Source organism: Artemia sp. Qi Xiang Cuo, chromosome 9, assembly GCF_049724085.1.
Source record: "Artemia sp. Qi Xiang Cuo chromosome 9, ASM4972408v1, whole genome shotgun sequence".
Classification (NCBI taxonomy): Eukaryota; Metazoa; Arthropoda; class Branchiopoda; order Anostraca; family Artemiidae; genus Artemia; species Artemia sp. Qi Xiang Cuo.
The window spans coordinates 24,530,602-24,551,834 of record NC_142802.1 but is presented as its reverse complement, the minus strand read 5'-3'; the positions used below and the strand labels follow the sequence as shown (position 1 = coordinate 24,551,834).

Sequence of the window (21,233 nt, the reverse complement as noted above, 5' to 3'; positions counted from 1 at the left end):
AAAATTCTAAAAACAATATAATATATATAGTATCACTATGTCAAAGGCCAAAGAGGGCGCTGACTTTTCCAAAAACCAACAAAGAGAAAAATCAAAAAAAAACAAACAAAGGAGACTGTGGCCAGTGGAGTGTGGCCAGTTTTCTCTCCACTGGCCACGGTCTCGTTTGTTTTTTTGTTTTTTTTAGATTTTTCTCTTTTTTGGGTTTTGTCTTTGCTGACCAGTTCGGCTTAAGATCTTTCAATCTGACTTTTCCAAAAATAGTAGGGATATACAAATTACCAGGGTTAGTTACTAGGGGCGTCCCTAAATAGAGCGTGATGATCTCGTAAGGAAAGATTAAAGGGAAATGGGAACTTCGTGAGAGGGTGTAAAGAGAGAGGCTTTGAATAAATTGGAATAGAGAAGGAGCGCGGGTAGCTGTGTTGGCCTTAGGCGGCTTATTGCTTTAGTGAGTTGTTAGTAATAGTAGTGATAATTCTTAGGGATATTAGATTGTGACCATGCCAAGCTTTTTCAATCTAGCTGTTTAGCTTTTCTATAGCCTAAGATGAGCTTTCTAACTCTAATCGAGTTTGTTTGTTTCGTTTACAATAAATGTACCTTAAACTTCAGCCTGCTCCAAGTACGTGTCAGAGCAATATAATTAATTTAGAATGTATTTCTAGTACATATCATTTATGTTATATATAATTTATAGGAAAGCATCTATAAAAAAAACTGCAAGAATCAAAAAACTGGGAAAGCAAGGTCCCTGAACCGCTTTAACTGGTTTTTCGGAATCTGCTGAATTTTATAATCTGAGTGAGTTTTTGTACTATACTGCAACAGTAGAGTAGTTGTACTGTACTGTCATGTTGGAGTCTGAGTTGTTGAATCGGGCTGAGTATAATGTATCTATATGCTCCTTTAATAGAGAAATATTTTTTAGTTCAGCTTTAAGTTTGCAGATATAAAATAAAAAGAAAATCATCTTTTTCTTAGTTTCTCAGATTTGTAATGGCTTATTTTTCAGTTAACAACTTGCCAGTGAACTGTTTTGCATGACAAGCATCAAAAGGAATCCCAAATGAAAATAATGGACAAAGAAATTTGCAGTTAGAAAAAAAGCGACAGGGATGATCGAATCGTAAATTAAACCAGCGGTTAGAAGAGAGGCAACACTGAGAACAACAACGAGTTCCAGGAGATAAGAAATCCTATAAAATGGATAATTTTTTATGCAATAACAGGATGCAGGAATTGAATTCACGCCAGAAATTCTTAATTCATTTGAATTTGCTGATTTGAAACCTCATGACTTAAACCAAAGAATAATGTAATGATTATGCGAATGCATAATTAGAGAATCAAATATATACAAGCCTGGTACGTGCCGAGTGTCGAGCTCGGGTATAGCCCAGGTTCCCGGTGCTTGCATATATGCTAACAGCGTAGCCTGTCAAACGAGAGGTTTACAAAACTGTTACGTAGACTATGCTGTAAGGATTAGAGAAATATGTCTGCCCATCCTCCCAGCACAAAGTTTGAAGTCACATTGGCACACCCCTTTCCCCATGAAATTGTCCCTCTCAGTTTCAATTTAATCCCTGAGCTGCGAGAAAAAATAAGAAAGACTTTTCAAAATAACTGTGAGAATTCTTACCCCCTCCCCCCTTAAACGAATTCTTTATCCATCTTAACGCATAAGATAGTCTAATATTGACTATCAAATTTTGCTCAATAAGGAATATTTCTCCAATATTTTATTTTGTTACCGACGAAAAAAAGCCCAAACGTCAACCTCAAACCTCCAGCCCTTAGATTGGGTGTCAGATACTCTATCTACTGAGTTAGTAAAGCAGTTTAGTTTTTTAAAACCTGATGAAAGGGGGGAGGACATAGAATATTGGCACTTGGGACAAACAGCTAACAGTTTCCCTCGAAAGGGAAGAGCATGGAAGAATAAAGATTTCTTAAATTTTCATACATTTTCTGGAATTCCCTTATATTGGCACATGGTTTGCAGATTTTGAACCCACGAAGTGCATACACTGCCTCCCTCCCATTCTAAATTGAATTACTCCTTACAAAATAAAAGTATTTTTGCCATTCAGGTAGGAAGTTTTCGGTTGCAAAGTTCATATACATTTTATATTTTACATTAGTTTCTCTCTTATCAAATGTTTCTAGTCTTATTTGACTAAGACTATGTCTTAGTCATGTTTCTAGTTTCTAGTTCATAATTTGTGTTGTGTCTAGACAAAACACAAATTACATATATAAGTTGGACAATATAACAAAAGCGTATCAGACTTAAGGCGTAACTGTGTCATGATGCTAAAAGCAGCTACTGGTTGACAAAGAAACCTAAGGACCGCGATCATATTGTCAAGAATTATTTGAAACCTTCACAGACTATTTTGAATAAAAATAGCACTTTTATAGAATAATCTGGAAAAAATTATCATATTTATATTGCCCCACAAAATATCAACGAAAAGAACAACAATCTGAACACCTAATTCTGTGATAAACCACGATGAGGGATAAGCTGAGTAGCGGTACACATCTTTTGCTTAGCTTTGGGGACATTCATTTCCCTGTTGAGTATTGTTATTTTGATGTGGTTGAAGCATAGCCGGAAATGCCCAAGCTAATGGGCTGATGGGTATCTTATTGCTTAGGATTTTCTTTTATAAAACAGAGCTCCGTATTCATCCATTTACTTCCAGAATTTACGCTAGGTTCCCCTATTCTTTATAACTAGCTATGCCAATTTGAATCAGTTCAAACACTATTATGTATTTTCATCCTTATTACTGTCTGGAATTATAAAATCCAACTAAGACAAGTTTAGATATATACTTACATCTCGAATTAATTTCATCGCTGGAATAGTTTTCAATATTGCAAGATGAGTCATTAGGGCACCTAACAGTTCTTCCTGTAAAAAATATCGATTTGTCTATCCAATAATCCTTCCTGCAATATTTGAGAATTCGGAATGAAAATTAATGATAATAAAGTTTAAAATTGTCATCTTCTTTCATATTTTTATAGCCATAGTTATACATTATTTATAAACCCACCATCATCATTAGTTACACAACTTTCCTAGTTAATTCGTATGACCAAAGAAAAATCTTTGCTTATTGACCGAGGCGCATTATCGAGCCATGTTATAGTCAGAGCCTCTGGAAAATTACGTACATTATTTGCATACTTTACGTCACATTCTACCCTTGCATCGCTGGTTAACGCTACGTTGACAAAGTTGATGCATAGGTAATCTAACTGCCAATTGGCAATTAGCTCACGCAACGAAAGCGCAGTTATTTCGCTTCAAGTCCGTTATTAGATGAGTTTTACGATGAGACATTTCGCTTTAAATTGGAAGTGTTGGGCGATATTTTGATTAAACGATATATCCATGTTTTCACTTTCTATATTTATTATGTCGATTTTGATATCTCCGATCATTTTTTTTTTGCTCAAATTCTCTTCGCTTTGTCAATGTTCAATAGCAAAAATTGTAATTGTAAAATGTAAAAAATGACATAAATGCTTACCACAAAAATCTAGATTTGAAATTACACGGACTCAGGCTCCGGATAAAGAAAAATAAACTACTGGTTATATTTGGCTATTCAAAATCAGCGGCATTTCAAAATTTTTCACTGACAATTGTTTGTGCCTTTAAATGATTTAACAAAAAAAGCAGGGTTTTTCAACTGAAAGTAAGGATCAAAATTAAAACTTAAACGAACAGGCATTATTAAGTATATGAAGAGGATACTCCCTCCACAATACCTCGCTCTTCATGCTAGCGTTTGTTCAAAAAGCTATCTTATTCGAATTTAACGAACCTTGTGTTTCACTCTTTGTCAAACAGTTCGTGGTAACGAACTGTTGAAATTTGGCTGATTTTCAAAAAGGGGGAAAGACCCCCTAAAAGCTATAGAACCTTAATGAAAATCACACCATCAGATTCAGCGTATCAGAGATTCAGCGTAACTGTAGAGGTTTCAAGCTCCTATCTGCAAAACTGTGGAATTTTGTATTTTTTGCCAGAAGAAAGATCACGGATGCGTGGTATTTGTTTTTTTGTTGTTTTTTTTCCAGGGGTGATCGTATCGACCCAGTGGTCCTAGAATATCATGGGGGGCCTCATTCAAACGGAAATTAAAAGTTCTAGTGCCCTTTTTAAGTGACAAAAAAAATGGATGGCAACTAGGCCCCCTCCCACGCTCATATTTTTTCAGTAACAGAAACGAGAAAAGTCTGAAAAAAATCACAGCAGGTATACACAGACTAAAAATGTAAGAAAAGCAGGAGGAAATAGCCGATCCTCAAAAACTTTTTAAGGCATTTCAGACTTATCATCCTCCAATAGCTCATAGAACTATGGCTAGGTGCTCCTATGTTAATTATACATGCATATAACTAGAGAAATTAACAAAATGTAGAGAAAGAGGAATAAAAACAAAAAGAAACGTAAGGCAAAACAAGGGATTCTGGCTAACCTTGGCTTTGACTTTAATCTCTGTCTGGCACAGCCCAGGTACTTGAAATAAGATCTCCTCTTCCTTTTAATTTGAAACATACTGACGCAAAAGACTCCTAAAAAAATTTAACTAGACTTACTCCACATGGATAACATTAAGTGTTGCTGCAAACTTCAGTCAGCTTTTCTGACTGGAACTTTGGCTTCAGGTGCAAACAAGATGCAACATGCATATCTTTCTGCTAGGATGTTGATGACAGGAAGGTTGGAGAGTGTGATGTTGAATCCATAGGCCCATTTATGGCTCCAATAATATAGACTAAACACCTGTAATTTGCTTCTATTTTCACCGAACTAGAAAACACATTGGAATTGTTGGGAAAGGAAATTTCGAGTTCCCTCTTTAAACAGGGTGTGCTGTGCCCTTATTTATGCAAAAAACAAAACAAAAAATGGTTGAGTGAGAGCAAGGGTGGTGCTAGAGGGGCCATATGCCTAGTTTGTGTGCCCTAACAATCCTCACATTATTGAGGTTCAGACAGGATACAGCATGACTAGACTTTTACCAACATGTTGGTGGTGGGGTGTGGGGATGTTAGTGGGTTAACAAACGAAGGTCTTTTGTTTTCCTTGTCGACAAAGAAATTATAAATTCAAGCACCAAATTCAAAATGAATGGTGAATTGATGGCACTTGTAAAAAAATTGTTTGTTTGCGTTCAAGAATAGTAAGGAGCATCTCAATCAACTAATTAACCAAGCAAAATGTGACAGTTGATGTAACTAGCGTTAAATGATATTACACTTGAAACTACTACCAAAAAATGTGTTTGAAATGCTATTCAAAGTCAACCTAAAAGGCACAACAAAGAGTAAACTGTTAATATGATGTCCACAGTCCATTGACTTTATATTGCTAACTCAAATATGGCTTAGGTTACATACAACAGAAGAATTTTAGGTCAAACTTTGCTCTTGAGCATAGTCACATATCTAACATGGTAGATTTTGAAACGAAGGCTGAAGTTTTCTAATCTGACTTCATCAATTTTTCTGTTATGTCTTTCTGGAGAATGTAAGTTGATAATCTCAATTCAAACCATGCATTATCTATTATGTTGTTATATTAATTAAAGACCATGACGAATTGTACACAGTGAAAAATGAGGCAGCCTAAGAGTACTTTACTTTAATTTTGACAGTCCAATTAACAAAGAGCAAAAATGTTTAAAACATTATTCATTTTATGTAGTCCTGATGCTATTAATGTCAGTCTAGCTTGCCCCAGTGCTCTATAATTAAGCTCAGGGACGCACTTTTTTATTAAATGGATCTACACTAATTACAAACTTAGAAGTTCCCTTGATTCACAGAAAAGTTGTAATTTGGACAATAGATCACTTCAAGTTGATACCTCAACTTCAGGTACAAAAGGCTTGCAAGTCTAAATATACCTAAATCCAGAGGACCTAACAGGATTCATCCTAGGCTCTATAATTAGTTAGCTCATGAGTTATTACGTTTCTGATCCATTTGCAAGGCGCTTTGGACTCCATCTTAAACTTGGTGAGATCCCACATGAATACAAAAAGGTCGACATTACTCCTATTTACAAAAAGGGAACAAAGGGCAAAAACATTAATTATATGCATATTAATTTGAGAAGTGTAGTTGTAAATCATATGAAGGGCATAATAAATGACTGTACCCTTGAATGCAACAAACTATTTAATCCTGTCCAGCATGACTTTAAGGAGGCAAGATGCACTGACACCAATTGAATGTATATTTATGACTAAATACAAAGATGATGGACCTAAATCTTCCAGCTAACATAACATCACTTGATCCCTAAGGTATTTGATAATATTGCCCACAATCTCTGTATTTACAAGCTGCATTCAGATGTTGTTCTATGGATAGAAGATCTACTCTCCAAAAGGTCCCAATGTAAGGATATGAGGACTTGTTGTGCTCATTTCTATTTGTCATTTTACACAAACAATGGACAAATAACAACCAATGAAATATGCAAGAGAACTGCTTTCCAAAATGGCAGAGAGAAATTCAGAATTCAATTAGCTGGGTCATTTGGTAACTTGTCCATAAAATACAAAATTTCAATCGGGATTTGTGCAAAAATTTTACAAAGCAGTGAAAAAATTATCCTGAATTGCTGATTTTCTGCAGTATAGTTTTTGATTTGACTCTTTAGACTTTACTCTTTTTTAGAAACTACCCTTATAAATATATTAAAAGCTGAAACGCTTCCTATTGTCACAAAACATGGTCATAATAAATTTTGTTTGATAAAAAGCTTTAAAATTTATTTATCTATAGGCCAAAAATTGAAAACCCATTTTAGACATCAATGATCAATGGTTCATGGTTTATAAAAAATTGTTGCAGGTTCCAGTGATTTTCAGATTGAATTTCACTAGTTTCATTAGCTGTGCTGTAATACAGCACAATTGTGGACACAACTTTCTAAAGTCCCCCCCCCCATTTCATAATACCTGAAATGATTCGATTGTTTTGTTATGTAAGAAGTTTTTGTTGATTTGTGTTTTTGTTTTCAGGTGTTTGGGTCTAATACACTTACCTACTAATTGAATGGATCTGAGCCTAGCGACGAGTCCATTGCATGTTGTCAGAAGCAGAAGTTTTAAGAGTTCAACATGGATAGCACACCAACTCCAGCAATCAATTGATCAAGCCACAACCTCAAATCCGAATGAAGAAAGCCCAGAACACATTGTGAGCTCATGTTCTCAAGTCCACTAAGTGGGAAAGCAGATACAGTCAAATGCTCGTACTTACTCATCTGGACTGGAGAAAAATGGCAAGATATATTCTCCACTTGGACTTTAACTGACACAGAGCAAAAAAAGCCAAAAGTTTATCTGGATAAGTTTGAAAACTATATTCAACCAAGTGCAAACCCCACCTTTGCCAGATACATTTTCCACCAGAGACACCAAAAGGATGGAGAGACCATTGAATCGTATGTTACTCAGTCGAAAGTGCTAGCAAAGGACTGTGAATTTAGCCCTCTAGAAGACCAGCGCGTTCGAGATCGATTGATCTTTGGAGTCAAGAATGCAAGAATTCTAGAGCAGCTGCTCAGTGAGGGAGCCACACTTTCTTTGGCTTGAGCAATTGAGTGCAGTCAAGCTAAAGAAACTGTACAAGAGACCCAAGCACTAATGCTCAGCAAAAAGTCTCAGATTCCAATAAAACAGGAGGCGGAAGCAGTTCAAGAGAGAAAAATTCCTCTCCAATCTATTTCTGTGGTGGCCCATACTCAAGGAGCCACAAGTGCCCAGCAAAAGGGGAGCAGTGCAGCAAGTGCAGGAAGATAAACCACTTCGTCAGAATGAACAAGAGCAAGGCGGTGCACAAACTTGAAATGAGAAGCGAAGCTGAAGAAGGGATAGAATTCATGATTGAGTCCATCTCCAGTGAAGAAAAGGCGGAAAAGCCTTATGCGCTAATAAAGCTGGTAGAGCCTGATATTAAACTTGAGTTGAAGATCGACACCAGTGGAGAAGCCGACATTATGCCACTCAAAGACTTTGATAAATTGGCAATAAAGCCAGCAATGCTGCCAACTGCGGATGTGTTGACCAGTTATACCAGAGAACAGCTGAAGGTACTGGGGACAGTAAACCTAAAAGTTCAGTACAAGAGCCAAAACTCCCAGACTTGTACTTTCCATGTGGTCTGCATGGATAGAGCACTCATCCTCAGCCACCATTCAAATGAATGGCTTCAGCTGATCAAGTTTGTCATCAGCATCAACAGACCTGCCCCTATTAGACCAGGAGTACAAAACCTTATAGATGAATTCAGTGAGGTTTTTGACGGCATAGAAACACTGCCTGGAACCTGCAATATATATCTGAAAAAGGTGCAATCCCAACAGTACAGCAACCAAAGCGAATTCCGTTTCCTCTGCAATTTAAGTTCAAAGAGGAACTAGAAAGGCTGGAGTCACTTGGGGTCGTAGAAAATGTTACCAAGCCAACACAGTGGGTGAATTCTTTGGTCCTGTTAAAAAGGACAGATGGGTCACTCAGGATCTGTTTGGATCCTGTTGACCTAAACAGATGAATTGAGAGACTGCATTACCCTATACCCTTATTTGATGAAGTAGCAGCAAAGTGCAAAAGGCACCAACAAATTCTTTAAGATGCATGCCTGAAATGGATACTGGTTGATGGTGTTGAAAAAACCATCCGGCCCTCTTGGAGTACCAAAATACACCCATTGATGGTTTCGCCCCTGCTCAAATAATGATGGGATGCCAATGGAGATCTCTTCTGCCCAGTATCACATAGATCTTGCAGCCAAGGGTTATCCATTTTGACAGATTCAGACAACAGAGGAAGAAGGCCCAAGAGGCCCAAAGCAAGTACTACAATCGAGATGCTAGGAACATGACACCACTAAAAACAGGGCAGAAAGTGTGGGTCCATTTGACTGATCAGGGACCCTGGAAGAAGGGAACGATTTGTAAAACCAATGACCCCCTTGTTCATACTATGTTTGTCTTGAAGAAGAAGGGACATTCCACTGCAACAGAATTCATATTAAACCAAGACAAGACCCAACCGTGATGTACCCACATGATGGTGAAATTTGCCAAGCACAAACCCAACCTGCCAAAGATCACCAGGTATCAATGAGCACCTGGCCTTCCATAAACGTGCCCGATTCTATAAACAATTCCCATGAGACTGCAGGCCCCGTTGCAGCAAAGCCTCCGACACCGAGGGTAGGCGTTAAAGAGAAAGAAGCAGAGGTCACAGACCTGGTTCAAGCAGAACAGAATAATTACAGAAGAAGTGCAACAGTCACTTGTTCTGGTTGTCAGGTCAAACCCTAGGCCAGGTTGAATCTGAGCATTGACAAAAGCCATTGTTGAATTAAACAAAGAAAAGAAGGAAGATGAAATGATTTGACTGTTTTGTTACATAAGAATTTGTTGTTTATTTGTGTTTTTGTTTTCAGGTGGTTGGGTATAATATACTTACCTACTAATTGAATTGACGTGAGCCTAGCGACGAGTCCATTGCAATGCCAAAAAGCCAATCTTAAAAAAATCGTTTTTTTTATAGCCTAGGGCTAACTATATCTAGCCCTACTAAGGGGGGAGGGCATGGACAACTTTGCAAGAGGAGTAATTAGTATGCTTATGATCAGTGTTTCAACTGGCAAATTAATAGAGAAAGCCAAAAAATTCCCCAAGGTTGTAGTCAGTTAATCCCTATTAGCCTTGTCCTAAGTTTTAATAATAAAAAAAACTTATCCCAGAGCAAAAGTTTTCAAAGAAAAAGTAAAGAGCTATAGATAAATCAAAGACTAACAAAAATAAAGTTCTATAATAATTCAAACTTAAAGCAGCTAGAAAGTAGTATCATATAACGAAAATAACGAAAAAACACTATAACAAAAAAGTGGACATTCTTGCTGCAGAGACTGCAAAATTGATCAACCCACAGTTTGCTCAAAATTATTCAATCGCACTTAGAGATGCAATTAGAAACCACCATCCTTATAGAAAGCCTCCTCCTGCTTTGGCTCCAATTTTCAAAGAGCCTGAAATAAATATGGCATGCTTTAAAATAAACAACTTAGCAGTAATACTGAGACGAGAAGAACTCAGATGGAAGCAGCATAGAGACCCAGATTGTTGACTCTTCAAATTGGCTGAGGAAACTTTGCAATACCTTCTCTTCGAATGCACAGCAAGTACTCCCGGGATTCATAAACTGAATGCCCTATCCCAAAATTTTACACTTCCACTAGATATTAACCTGATTGTGGATGCTCCCTTGAAAAGAAGTTTTACAGAGAGGCAATTGATGTGTTAATGAATTTAGATGTTCTTTGAGTGAGTAACTTCTTCCAAAGTATAATGAAGAAGAAGAAAAGTGCAGTTAGAAGCCAAAAGGAGTTCATTTAGGATTCCAGGTGATTTTTTTAAGAAGAAGAAGAAGGAGTATCAATCAATAAGTGGAACCAAAAACAAAAATTACTTCAAATATATAACTACATAAAGCATGTATAAACTGATATAAATGAATAAAGAGACTATATAACAAGTAAAAATCAAAATGAACTGTAAAATTGTAAACTGACAGATACTACTAGACACAGGAGTTGATATCCTGTTCCATTGAAACCATCCAAAAGTTATTGCATCATTTAGATTTCATCAAAAACTATATGTATTTTTACATTACATAAAATACTCTCAACATTTAACAGCTATCACTGTTAACATTATCTGTAACAGTGTTTCTTAATTTCTTAAAACATGAACAGCAACAAAATAGAATAAATAAAAATTCACTATAATGATCAAGATGACTGGAAAGAACTAATGAGAATTAGCTGAATGTATAATATATAATAATAAAAGTTTTGAAAAATGTCAGCAATTCAAGATTTTATTTAACAGTATTTTCAATTTTTGTGTTATAAAAGTGAAATCTTAAAAAATAGATCTTCTGCTGAAACAGGGCAAAACAAAAATGTTTTGAATGGGCAAAACAAAAATGTTCTGCAAAATATCTATTGCACCACCAAGAAAGCAGATTGTTTCACTATTTGTCTAGATTTTCCTTACAAGCATATGATTAGCTTGAATATTTTACCACTAGCTTATACAGCACCAAAACTTTTAAGTGAAGTGACAGTGAATAGTGGAGCCTAATCTCAGACACATACTTTAAGCTTGAGCCTAAAGTTAGAAAATGCTGCCTAATCTTGAACATAGGATCTTAATGTAAAAAAGAAAAACAAAAAAAGAACACATCAGTGCTACCCCTGCAAAAAAGTGGCTTTCCCTGCTGGTCAAGGGGAGGGGCTTCAAGTTTCTTATATAAGATTTTTGGCAATGATGATTCTAATAGCACACTTTTCATTTGATCCACCCAGATTTTAACTATATTATGGTCAATCCAGCTGTAAACAACATACAAGAACTGCAAAGTGTGGATAAAGAAAGGAACCTTGGAATTAATTATTGTTGGCAACCAGCAAAAATTCTATTTAAAAGACCAACTGCAAGAAGACCATGTCTCATGCAAATGCTGTCCTTGGACTCATGAACAAAAACTATTTCCAGTAGATCTCCTTATGTTTTTGTGAATTTATACAAGGTCCTTTTCAGGCCAGTGCTGGATTTTGGAATGTGCATGGCATCACCAGGGTAAAACAGTGATGTACAGCTTCTGCATGGGGTGCAAGCTTAACAAAGAGCTTAACTTATCTACACTGGTGTACTGATGATAAAGAGCTGATATGCTTATGACATATAAGTGTACCATACTTCACAAGCCCCCCCCTTCATTAATTTGCCAACTTCCCAAAATATTGGCACTGACAGTAGGGGACACTCAAAGAAGCTATTTTGAACCATCAGTTAAAACTTAATACCAACAACAGTTTTTCTCTTGCCATGTAGTCAACCACTGGAATAATCTCTCAGATACAACAGTCTCAGGACCCAATGATTAAGCTTTCAAGAAGTTACTAGATGCTGAATGGTATACTGTACCTTGGAAGTACCAGTAGGATGCATTACGTTTGATCAATCACATCAACAACTATGGAGCAATTCATTGATCAAGAAGGATCTTAATTTGCTCCAAAGTGTGAATAAGATAACTGCACTCTTCATGTTTTCAAAAGAATTTCAAGCCATATTTGGAAATTCCCATAAAATTGTATTCAAGATAACATTTTACTATCAAGACTAATCAAAATAATAGTTACAATTCTAGATCCATGGTAATTTTTTCCACTAGATAGTTTTTTTTTCATGGAGTCTTTAAATTTTTTGTTACTATGGGCTGTGGATTGTTCTTGATTAGGTTACCCCTTACTGGGGCAGTTCTAGGCCTGGGCAGGGGGGGGGGCAGCTGCCCTCACAATTTTTTAACATCTGACTTTAAATTCCTTTATTTTATATTTTTATACTTCTATTATGGTACTTAATTGACTAACTCTATCCATAACACAATTTTTTAGAAAGTTGTCAGCCCATTCTAGCTGACCCATTTCTAACCATCAGCCAATCCTGGCTATATGCACTATATACCAGATTAGGAACCTTTTGTCCATGTTTATGACAGACACATTTAATCAAATCATTCACCTAAAGATTAGGCCCTGCCAAAGTAACCTATTGGGGGTACACCCTACCCTAAATTGTATAATTAATTTAATGGCAAACAAGCAAGATAAACAGCATGAAAAAACAGGAAAATTCATGGAAAATATATAATTTTGGCAGCCTGTATTTGAGCATTAGGGGGGAGGATGTAAAATAAAGTTATATGCTTTTAGGAATAATATAAGTAAGTAATTTAGAAGGTTTTAGTGTACAATCACTTGAAAGAAAGGTCCTTGTATAATCACTTGAAAGAAAGGTTATAGCACCTATGTATATAGAAGCTAAGTAGAAAGTAGAAGTTGTTTCTCTGAGATAAATTTTAATGAAATACCATATCACAAAATATGATGAAAATAGGTACTTGTTTAGCAGCCAATAAACTCACAAGAAGTGAAGTTTCGTTAATGCTAGTGAAATAAAACAAAATAGGATGAAAATATAATAGTTTATGACCAAAGTTGGGCTATATATTTGCACATTTGGGGGGTGGGGGTAAAGCATAGCATATATTAAATACATAACCAAACATAACCTAAGTACCTTTTTTTGCCCCTTTTACCCCCAAAAACTAAAGTTTAAATCTTTTTCAGAGTGAGCAATAGCTCACTTGACAACAGAAACCAGTTTTTCAATGGTATCTTTGACTTTCTGTATGCTGTTCTTTCTGCATGTTTATTGGCTACTAAACAAGTACCTGAAAATATAATACTTTATTACCAAATTTGGGCTATATATTTGCAAACTAGGAGCAGGGGGAAAGGGGTTAAACTAAAGTGGGTCTGCATGCAAAATGTGTTAAATTATTTTGCATATTATGAAACAAGAATTGTTTTCTAACTTTACATTGTCCAAACACTCTATCCCCACCCCCATTAATGTGCAAACATATAACCTAAATTATTTATTTTATATCTATTCTCTCACTTGTCTTTGTTTGTCTCATGCTAAGCTGAAAAAAACTAACAAAGAAACTGGTTCTACTTAGCTTCTATATACATGGGTGCTATAACAGACAAGTACCAAAAGAAATACTATAAAATTTGGAAAACAACTTTAAAAGTTCTAAAATAGGCTATTGTTTACATCATTTTTAAAAGCACTTCACCTTACTTTATCTGTTCCTATCCCATAATTTGCAAATACATCTCCTAAATTATAGACTATAGCCTATATTTTCTGTCCATTTTTCTCTTTTCTTCAAATAGATTTAATAGCAAAGAAGCAACACTTACAAAATAAAAAAAACAGAAAATCCATGGTAAAATTCTACTTTAGCTACTTTTGGCTATCTTGGATAGGGGTTAGGTCAGGAAAATATAGAAGCTAAGTAGAAAGTAGAACTTGTTTCTCTGACACAAATTTTAATGAAATACCATATCACAAAATATGATGAAAATAGGTACTTGTTTAGCAGCCAATAAACTTACAAGAAGTGAAGTTTTGTTAATGCTAGTGAAATAAAACAAAATAGGATGAAAATATAATAGTTTATGAACAAAGTTGGGCTATATATTTGCACATTTGGAGGGGGGGTGGGGGTAAAGCATAGCATATATTAAATACATAACCTAAGTACCTTTTTTTGCCCCTTTTACCCTCAAAACTAAAGTTTAAATCTTTTTCACAGAGTGAGCAATAGCTCACTTGACAACAGAAACCAGTTTTTCAATGGTATCTTTGACTTTCTATATGCTGTTCTTTTTGCATGTTTATTGGCTACTAAACAAGTACCTGAAAATATAATACTTTATTACCAAATTTGGGCTACATATTTGCAAACTAGGAGCAGGGGGAGGGGGGTTAAACTAAAGTGGGTCTGCATGCAAAATGTGTTAAATAGAATTATTTTGCATATTATGAAATAAGAATTGTTCTCTAACTTTACACTGTCCAAACACTCTATCCCCACCCCCATTAATGTGCAAACATATAACCTAAATTATATATTTTCTATCTATTCTCTCACTTGTATTTGTTTGTCTCATGCTAAGCTGAAAGAAACTAACAAAGAAACTGGTTCTACTTAGCTTCTATATACATGGGTGCTATAAGAGACAAGTACCAAAAGAAATACTATAAAATTTGGAAAACAACTTTAAAAGTTCTAAAATAGGCTATTGTTTACATCATTTTTAAAAGCACTTTACCTTACTTTATCTGTTCCTATCCCATAATTTACAAATACATAGCCTAAATTATAGACTATAGCCTATATTTTCTGTCCATTTTTCTCTTTTCTTCAAATAGATTTAACAGCAAAGAAGCAACATTTACAAAATAAAAAACAGAAAATCCATGGTAAAATTCTACTTTAGCTACTTTTGGCTATCTTGGATAGGGGCTAGGTCAGGAAAATGAAACTTTCAGGGATGGGTCTACAGGCTAAAGTATGTCATAGGAAGGTAATTTGAAGTACCTACCTCCACTCTTTCTCCCTCTAGAGGGTCCTGACCTAAGATGACCTTTAGAAACCTGTGTGTTATAAAAGTGAAACCTTGCAAAATAGACCTTCTGCTTAAATGAAGTAAAACAAAATTGTTTTCAGCTTTATAACTTTGCTCAATCCCAATTTATAAGGTTTTAAAGATATGTAAATACATTTCCTAAGTTTTGAAAAAAAAAACATTGATTTGGCTTAAAATTACACTCAAATAACAGGAATTGCATTTTCAGAACTAAAGCCAGAAAAAAAGAAACTGATAGCTGAAAATCCAGGTAAAATATTGTTTTGTCAAAATTTTAATAGGTAATAGACCTGTCATGTAGGCAAATTTCAGGACCCTCTAGAGAGAGAAGGAGGGGAGGAAAGTACTTCAAAATACCTTTCTAGGACACACTTTAGCCCGAAGACCCATCCCTGAAAGTTTCATTTTCCTAACCTAACCCCTTTCCAAGATAGCCAAAAGTAGCTAAAGTGGAATTTTATCAAATCTATCAAGGATATATAACTTGGGCTATAGCTTTATACATTAGAGGGGGGAGGGTGAGTAGAGTGAAATGCTTTTAGGAATGACATAGCCTATGTATTTTATAGTTTTTTAAGTTTTAAATAAATTCTCAGAAGAAATGACTGTACATTAGTAATTTTAATTTTTTTTTTTAAGCTGCTTTCAGAATCTAATAATGTTTTCTTCTGGGAGGCCAATAATACAATTTTGACTTCATATTAATTTCAAAGTCAGCAGTAAACAAATAAAAGGAATTTGCAGCAGTAAAAAAAAAGAATTATGCCATTAAAACATTTTTAATTAAATAAAATATATTCAATCTGTGCTATATATTTGTCAGTAAGGAGGGGGGTGGGAGGAGAGAAGGGAAATTTTTAATGGTCTGCACTTAGGAATGATAAAAATAATTTGACGAATTTAATATAGCTTCGTGAATTTTAAAGGATCTCTCCTGGAGAGTGGGGATTCTAAAATACACCAAGAGCGTTACCTTAAGAGTAAATGAGCTAGTTTTAATAATATTACCTCAGAAAACACGTTTTTACATTTAAACTTTATTGCTGAACACTGAGCAGTGTTTGTACAATTTTTAGTTGGTGTTTTGAAAATGCTGCGAAACCTTGAGCTTTTGGCCGTGGTATTTTTGTAAACCTGTTGTCTATGACAAGTTGACAACAGGTTCAAGGTTCACAATTGCACCAAAAAGTTCAATTTTCGCATCTTCTTACAACTTGGTGTTTAAGTAGTAAAGAATTTTTTTTCCTTTCTGTTGTCAGTGTCTTGTCAATGCCAAAGACAAATAAGAAAACATTTAATTCTATCTACTTCGTTTTTCAAATATTTTACTACCATCTTAAACCGCCCTATTGTATTAATGATAAAAAAGAACATTACTATTAAATCTCTTGAATCAAAATTTTACTGGCGGATAATAGAGCATGTCGCCCAATGTATTATCAGATAAATATCTTCTACTACTATTGTTATTACTAACTCTTCACAGCACCAAGTTCTTTGGGGCCAACACAGCTACACACGCTCCTCATCCACCTCAGTGTATTAAAATTCTCCTTCTGTTCATTCTCCCATGAAGTTCACATTTCTCTTAAATGTTTCTTTACGATATCCTCTGCCCCATTCGGGGATGACCTGCTTTTGTTTGGCCCTAGACGTCGGCCGATAAGGACAATCTTGAATAATCTATCATTCTTCATCCATTGAATGTGTCCTAGTCATTAGATCAGTTCTCATATTATAGCCTTAGTAAGCGGGATTGAGCCACAATTTTTGTGTAGGTTGCTGTTTGAGATACGGTCAGTTAGTCGGGCGCCCAAAACAGTTCGTAGGAAATTTTTCTGGAAAGCATCTAGCAAATTCTTCTCCGTTTTCTAGATCGCCGACTCTTCAGAACCATACTAGACAGCTGTCATCACTGTAGCTTCAAATATTATAATCCCGGTTTGCAGACTTATCTTTATATGATTCCAAACTTTTTCAACTGTGAAAAAAACCCCGAGCCTTTGCTACTATACTTTTAATATCTTCATTTCACCCACCGTCTTTAGTAATAATACTAACTAGGTAAGTGAAGCTGTGAAGCTGTCTACTTGATCGATCTTTTCATCACCCAACGTCACCTCTTCACCGTCACTAAATCCTAGTTTTAGCGACTTAGTCTTCTTGACATTAATTTTCAAATCTGTTCCTGGACTTAAAACTTACAAAATCTCTAAAAGTCCATTTATTTTGCTAACACTTTCATCTAGAATGCTTAAGTCACCAGCATAATCTAAATCCAGGATTTTTTTTCCCCCCATTTGATTCCGTGCTCTCCCATTGCCTTTTGTGCTCCTTAGGACACAGGTCCATCAAAGTGATCTATTCTAGCACCCTGAACTCCCAAAACCTCTAAGAGTTTATTCATTTTGCTCACACTTTCATCTAGGATGCTTAAATCATCAGCCTAATCTAAGTCCAGGAGTTTTTTTCCTCCTATATGATTTCGTGCTCTCCCATTGCCTTTTGTGCTCCTTAGGACAAAAATCCGTGAAAATGATCTATTCTAGCACCCTGAACTCCCAAAACCTCCAAAAGTTTATTCATTTTGCTCACACTTTCATTTAGGATGCTTAAATCATCAGCAATCAGCATAATCTAAGTCCAGTAAATATTTTCCTCCCATTTGATTCCGTGCTCTTCCATTGTCTTTTGTGCTCCTTAGGACGAAAATCCGTCAAAATGATTTGTTGTGGCACGCTGAACAGCCAAAACCTCTAAAAGTTTATCCATTTTGCTCACACTTTTATTTAGGATGCTTAAATCATCAGCTTAATCTAAGTCCAGGAATTTTTTTCCTCCCATTTGATTCTGTGTTCTCCCAAAACACAGAAAAAAAAAGAATCCCGTTTTGATTCTGTGCCTTCTGTGTTCATTAGGACATAAATCCGTCAAAATGATCCATATAAATGGGGATAGAACGCAACCCTGCTTAGCTCCCGATTTAATCCAAAACCAGCTAGCCCCGTTTCCCACTTTAGTCGCAGCAATGTTATTCTCGTACATAGCAATAATCACTTTAATTTATCTGGTATACCATACAAGTATAGGAACTTCGCTATAGCTTTTCTAGCTGTTGAAAGAAACCTTGCTTATAATTTATAAAACTGAGGAGATATATAAGATAAGATATTTATTTAAAAAAATGACTATTGCAAGCCCCGAAGGGCCGAATTTGCATTTCGGAGTCATAAAAAAAATGATATAAATAGCACAGCAACTAAAAAAATGGCTAAACAATGCCAAAAACAACAATATCAGAAAGGCAAAGCCATTCATTAGTAAAAAAAAGCGTCAAATGTAAGAAAGTTAAAAAGGTAAAAACTAAAACAAAACCAAAAAAGAATGAGATAAAAAAAAGCGTTATAAAGGTTTAAAAGAGAACATATAAACAAGGGAAAGGGAACAAAAGAACCAAGCGGACGCAAACTTGGGCATCACCAGTACCCCCCAAAAAAAACAAAACAAAAACTAATGGTTTATTTGATCAGTAATGACAGAGACAAAGGTTTTTTCATACCTGGAGGTTAAGCAACGGATGAGGGACAAGATAGGGATGGGTTCAGAAAGAGTACGTGGCAGGCGGTGTCTGGATGGGGAGTGTCTTCTGGTGAAAATGTCTTCCGTGCGAGCGATTAATATTGCATTTTTTGCAAAACCGAGGCACAGCGTTCCTCTCTTGTGCTCAAGAATTTCCAGCTTGGCCTTTTTTTAGAAGGAGTGAATATGGTTCCATAGCTTCTTTAAAAATTAGTCTTAGGGCTCTTTTTTGAATAGATTCAACTGTTTCTGATTTATCACGGGAGACGCCAGAATGCCAAACAGGACAAGCATATTCAAGATGCGGACGGATAAAGGAAGTATAGATCCTTAAAGAATTGGATGGGGGGACGCTAAATTTATTCAAGAGCTTAAGGAGAGACATGGACGCTTTTGCTCTATGGAAAATATCTTTCATTTGGATATCCCACTTCAAATTGGAAGAAATTGTAACCCCAAGTAATTTAAAGGAAGACAAGAAATATATGGGGGGATAAGTTCGAGGAAAAGGGTTGAGGTTTTAAGGAAACAAATTGGCTTTATCATAGATTTAGATGGTTTTTACTCCCATGTCTAACTCCGCAGCGTCATCTGCCATATCACTGAGAATACTCATAGGGTTACTTACTAAATTTCGGTAGCAGCTTCCAACAACCGTTAGGTCATCCATAAACTTCCATCTGTCGGGAAATTCCTTAGTGATGCTATCTATCATGACAGAAAAAAGGAGGGGACCTAAGAGAGTACCATGGGGTACTCCATTGTGTACAGGGAGGGGGCTGGAATAATGATTCTGATATTTGACTACCTGTGATCTATTTGATAAAAAAGGAGAAAACCAATTTAACCAGGAGAGAATAAATATTGAAATCAGTTACAAGTCTCTCAACTAAAATATTGTGGTTACCAAGGTCAAATTTTTTTTGAAGGTCAATGGAAATTAAATTTAGCCAGCAATTAGGTTTTTTAAGAATTCTCCCAATTGAGTCAATAAGAAGAACAATGTAATGGGAAGTAGAGGTGGACTTGATATTCTCGAATTGTCTCGGGTCAGTAAGAGGTAGGATTTTCTCCTTTATTAGCCAATCTGCGAGGAATCCTTCATATAATTTAGAGAAAATAGGAGTGAGTGAAACAGGACGAACACCTTCAAAACCAGGTTTTCCGTCTTTCTTTTTCAGGGGGGTTATGAAACCCTGTTTCCAAATTTGTGGATATTGGCCAGACTCAGTAATCTCATTGAAAATAACAGTTAAGGGCTTTGAGAGAAAGTCACTGAAAGCGCTAATAAGAGGAAACGGGATATCTAAAGGGCAGACACTTGTTTTGCGTAATTTCCCAATTCTTCTTTCGATCTCAGACGGAGATATGGAGGGGAAAACAGGTGGGAGAACATCAGTAGGTAATTCATAAGACAATGCTGGAGGGCTCTGGAAGGCGATGGAAGCAAGGAACTTGTTAAGATTATTAGAAGTAACTTCTGGGGATTTAGGTAGGTTGGAGTCAAGCTGGGCTAGACCAGATGATTAAAGGTGTTTGATGACTCTGTTCTTCTAACTACACTGTTCTTCTCCTTAGAACTTTATCTGGCACTTACCAAGTCTGAAAATTAACAGTATACTAAGTAATTTGCTTCCATATAAACGAGGCTAACGGATCTGTAATTATCACACTCATTATTTTTGCCTTTTTAATGTAGGGGCTTAATTAGAGCGTTCCTAAAATCACTAAGTACTTCCCCCTTTTAAAAAATCATATTCATAATCTTCAGTAACTTATCTCTAACCTCACAACCACCATGTTTAAAAAATCATTTACCATACTATCAGCACTTGGGGCCTTATTATTTTTTTTAATTCTGTTAGAATTGTCACTAGTGTTTCTTCACAAAATAAATCTTCCTTCACATCCAAAGTGTCACCAACATTTTAGTTGTTTTCATATCTTTTCCTGTAACTCTATCCCGGTTTTGCACATTCTTAAATTATTCTGCCCATCTCTGTTTAACTCTTCCCTTATCACTAATTTTGACCCCGTTTCCATCTTTAACAGGGAAAGTCCAGATTGACTACTACTTCTCAATGTATTAACATGCAAACACAATATTTTCCTATTATGCCGTCTAGCTGCATTTTCCGGATCCTTCGAAATTTTATTCATGACTTCAATTTCACACCTCCTTTTTTCATATGTTAATGCTTTCTCAACTTTCTTTGTATTCCTCTTATTTTATATGATCTATCACTTAAATATTTATTGTACAGGCCCCTCTTCCTCTTTATTAAACATAAAGCTTTTTTACTAATATTTCTAGCTGCGTTTCTAAATTTTCTCCCTATGACAGCATCAGCGACTTCACAAACTATTTTTTAAGATTATTCCATCCATCTTTTACATTTCAACATTTTAAACTTTCAAGTTTAGTATCCAACTGTTCCTGGAAATTTTCTCTCAAATTCTCATCCTGGAGTTTACCAACGGCAGGAATTCCTCCAAGGTAGTTAGTTACCCTTCCTAAA

At 35.7% G+C, this 21,233-nt stretch overlaps 2 protein-coding genes across 5 annotated transcripts in view; one reads left to right on the top strand and one right to left on the bottom strand.

Moving 5' to 3' along the window:
* Window positions 1–7,758, top strand: part of LOC148948479 (uncharacterized) — a 75,247-nt gene extending 67,489 nt beyond the window's left edge. For all 3 annotated transcript variants that reach the window (XM_089093946.1, XM_089093948.1, XM_089093947.1), the window contains exon 2: window positions 7,065–7,758. In XM_089093946.1, coding sequence (XP_088950072.1) covers window positions 7,251–7,640 — 390 coding nt within the window. In that variant the 5' untranslated portion in view covers window positions 7,065–7,250 and the 3' untranslated portion in view covers window positions 7,641–7,758. The remainder of the gene's footprint in view (window positions 1–7,064) is intronic.
* Window positions 1–16,171, bottom strand: part of LOC148948478 (uncharacterized) — a 49,104-nt gene extending 32,933 nt beyond the window's left edge. For both annotated transcript variants that reach the window (XM_089093944.1, XM_089093945.1), the window contains exons 1-3: window positions 16,144–16,171; window positions 4,506–4,602; window positions 2,852–2,964 (exon numbers count right to left, since the gene is read on the bottom strand). In XM_089093944.1, the coding sequence (XP_088950070.1) occupies window positions 2,852–2,964; window positions 4,506–4,585 (193 nt within the window). In that variant the 5' untranslated portion in view covers window positions 4,586–4,602; window positions 16,144–16,171. The remainder of the gene's footprint in view (window positions 1–2,851; window positions 2,965–4,505; window positions 4,603–16,143) is intronic.
* Between the last annotated feature and the right edge of the window lie 5,062 nt (window positions 16,172–21,233).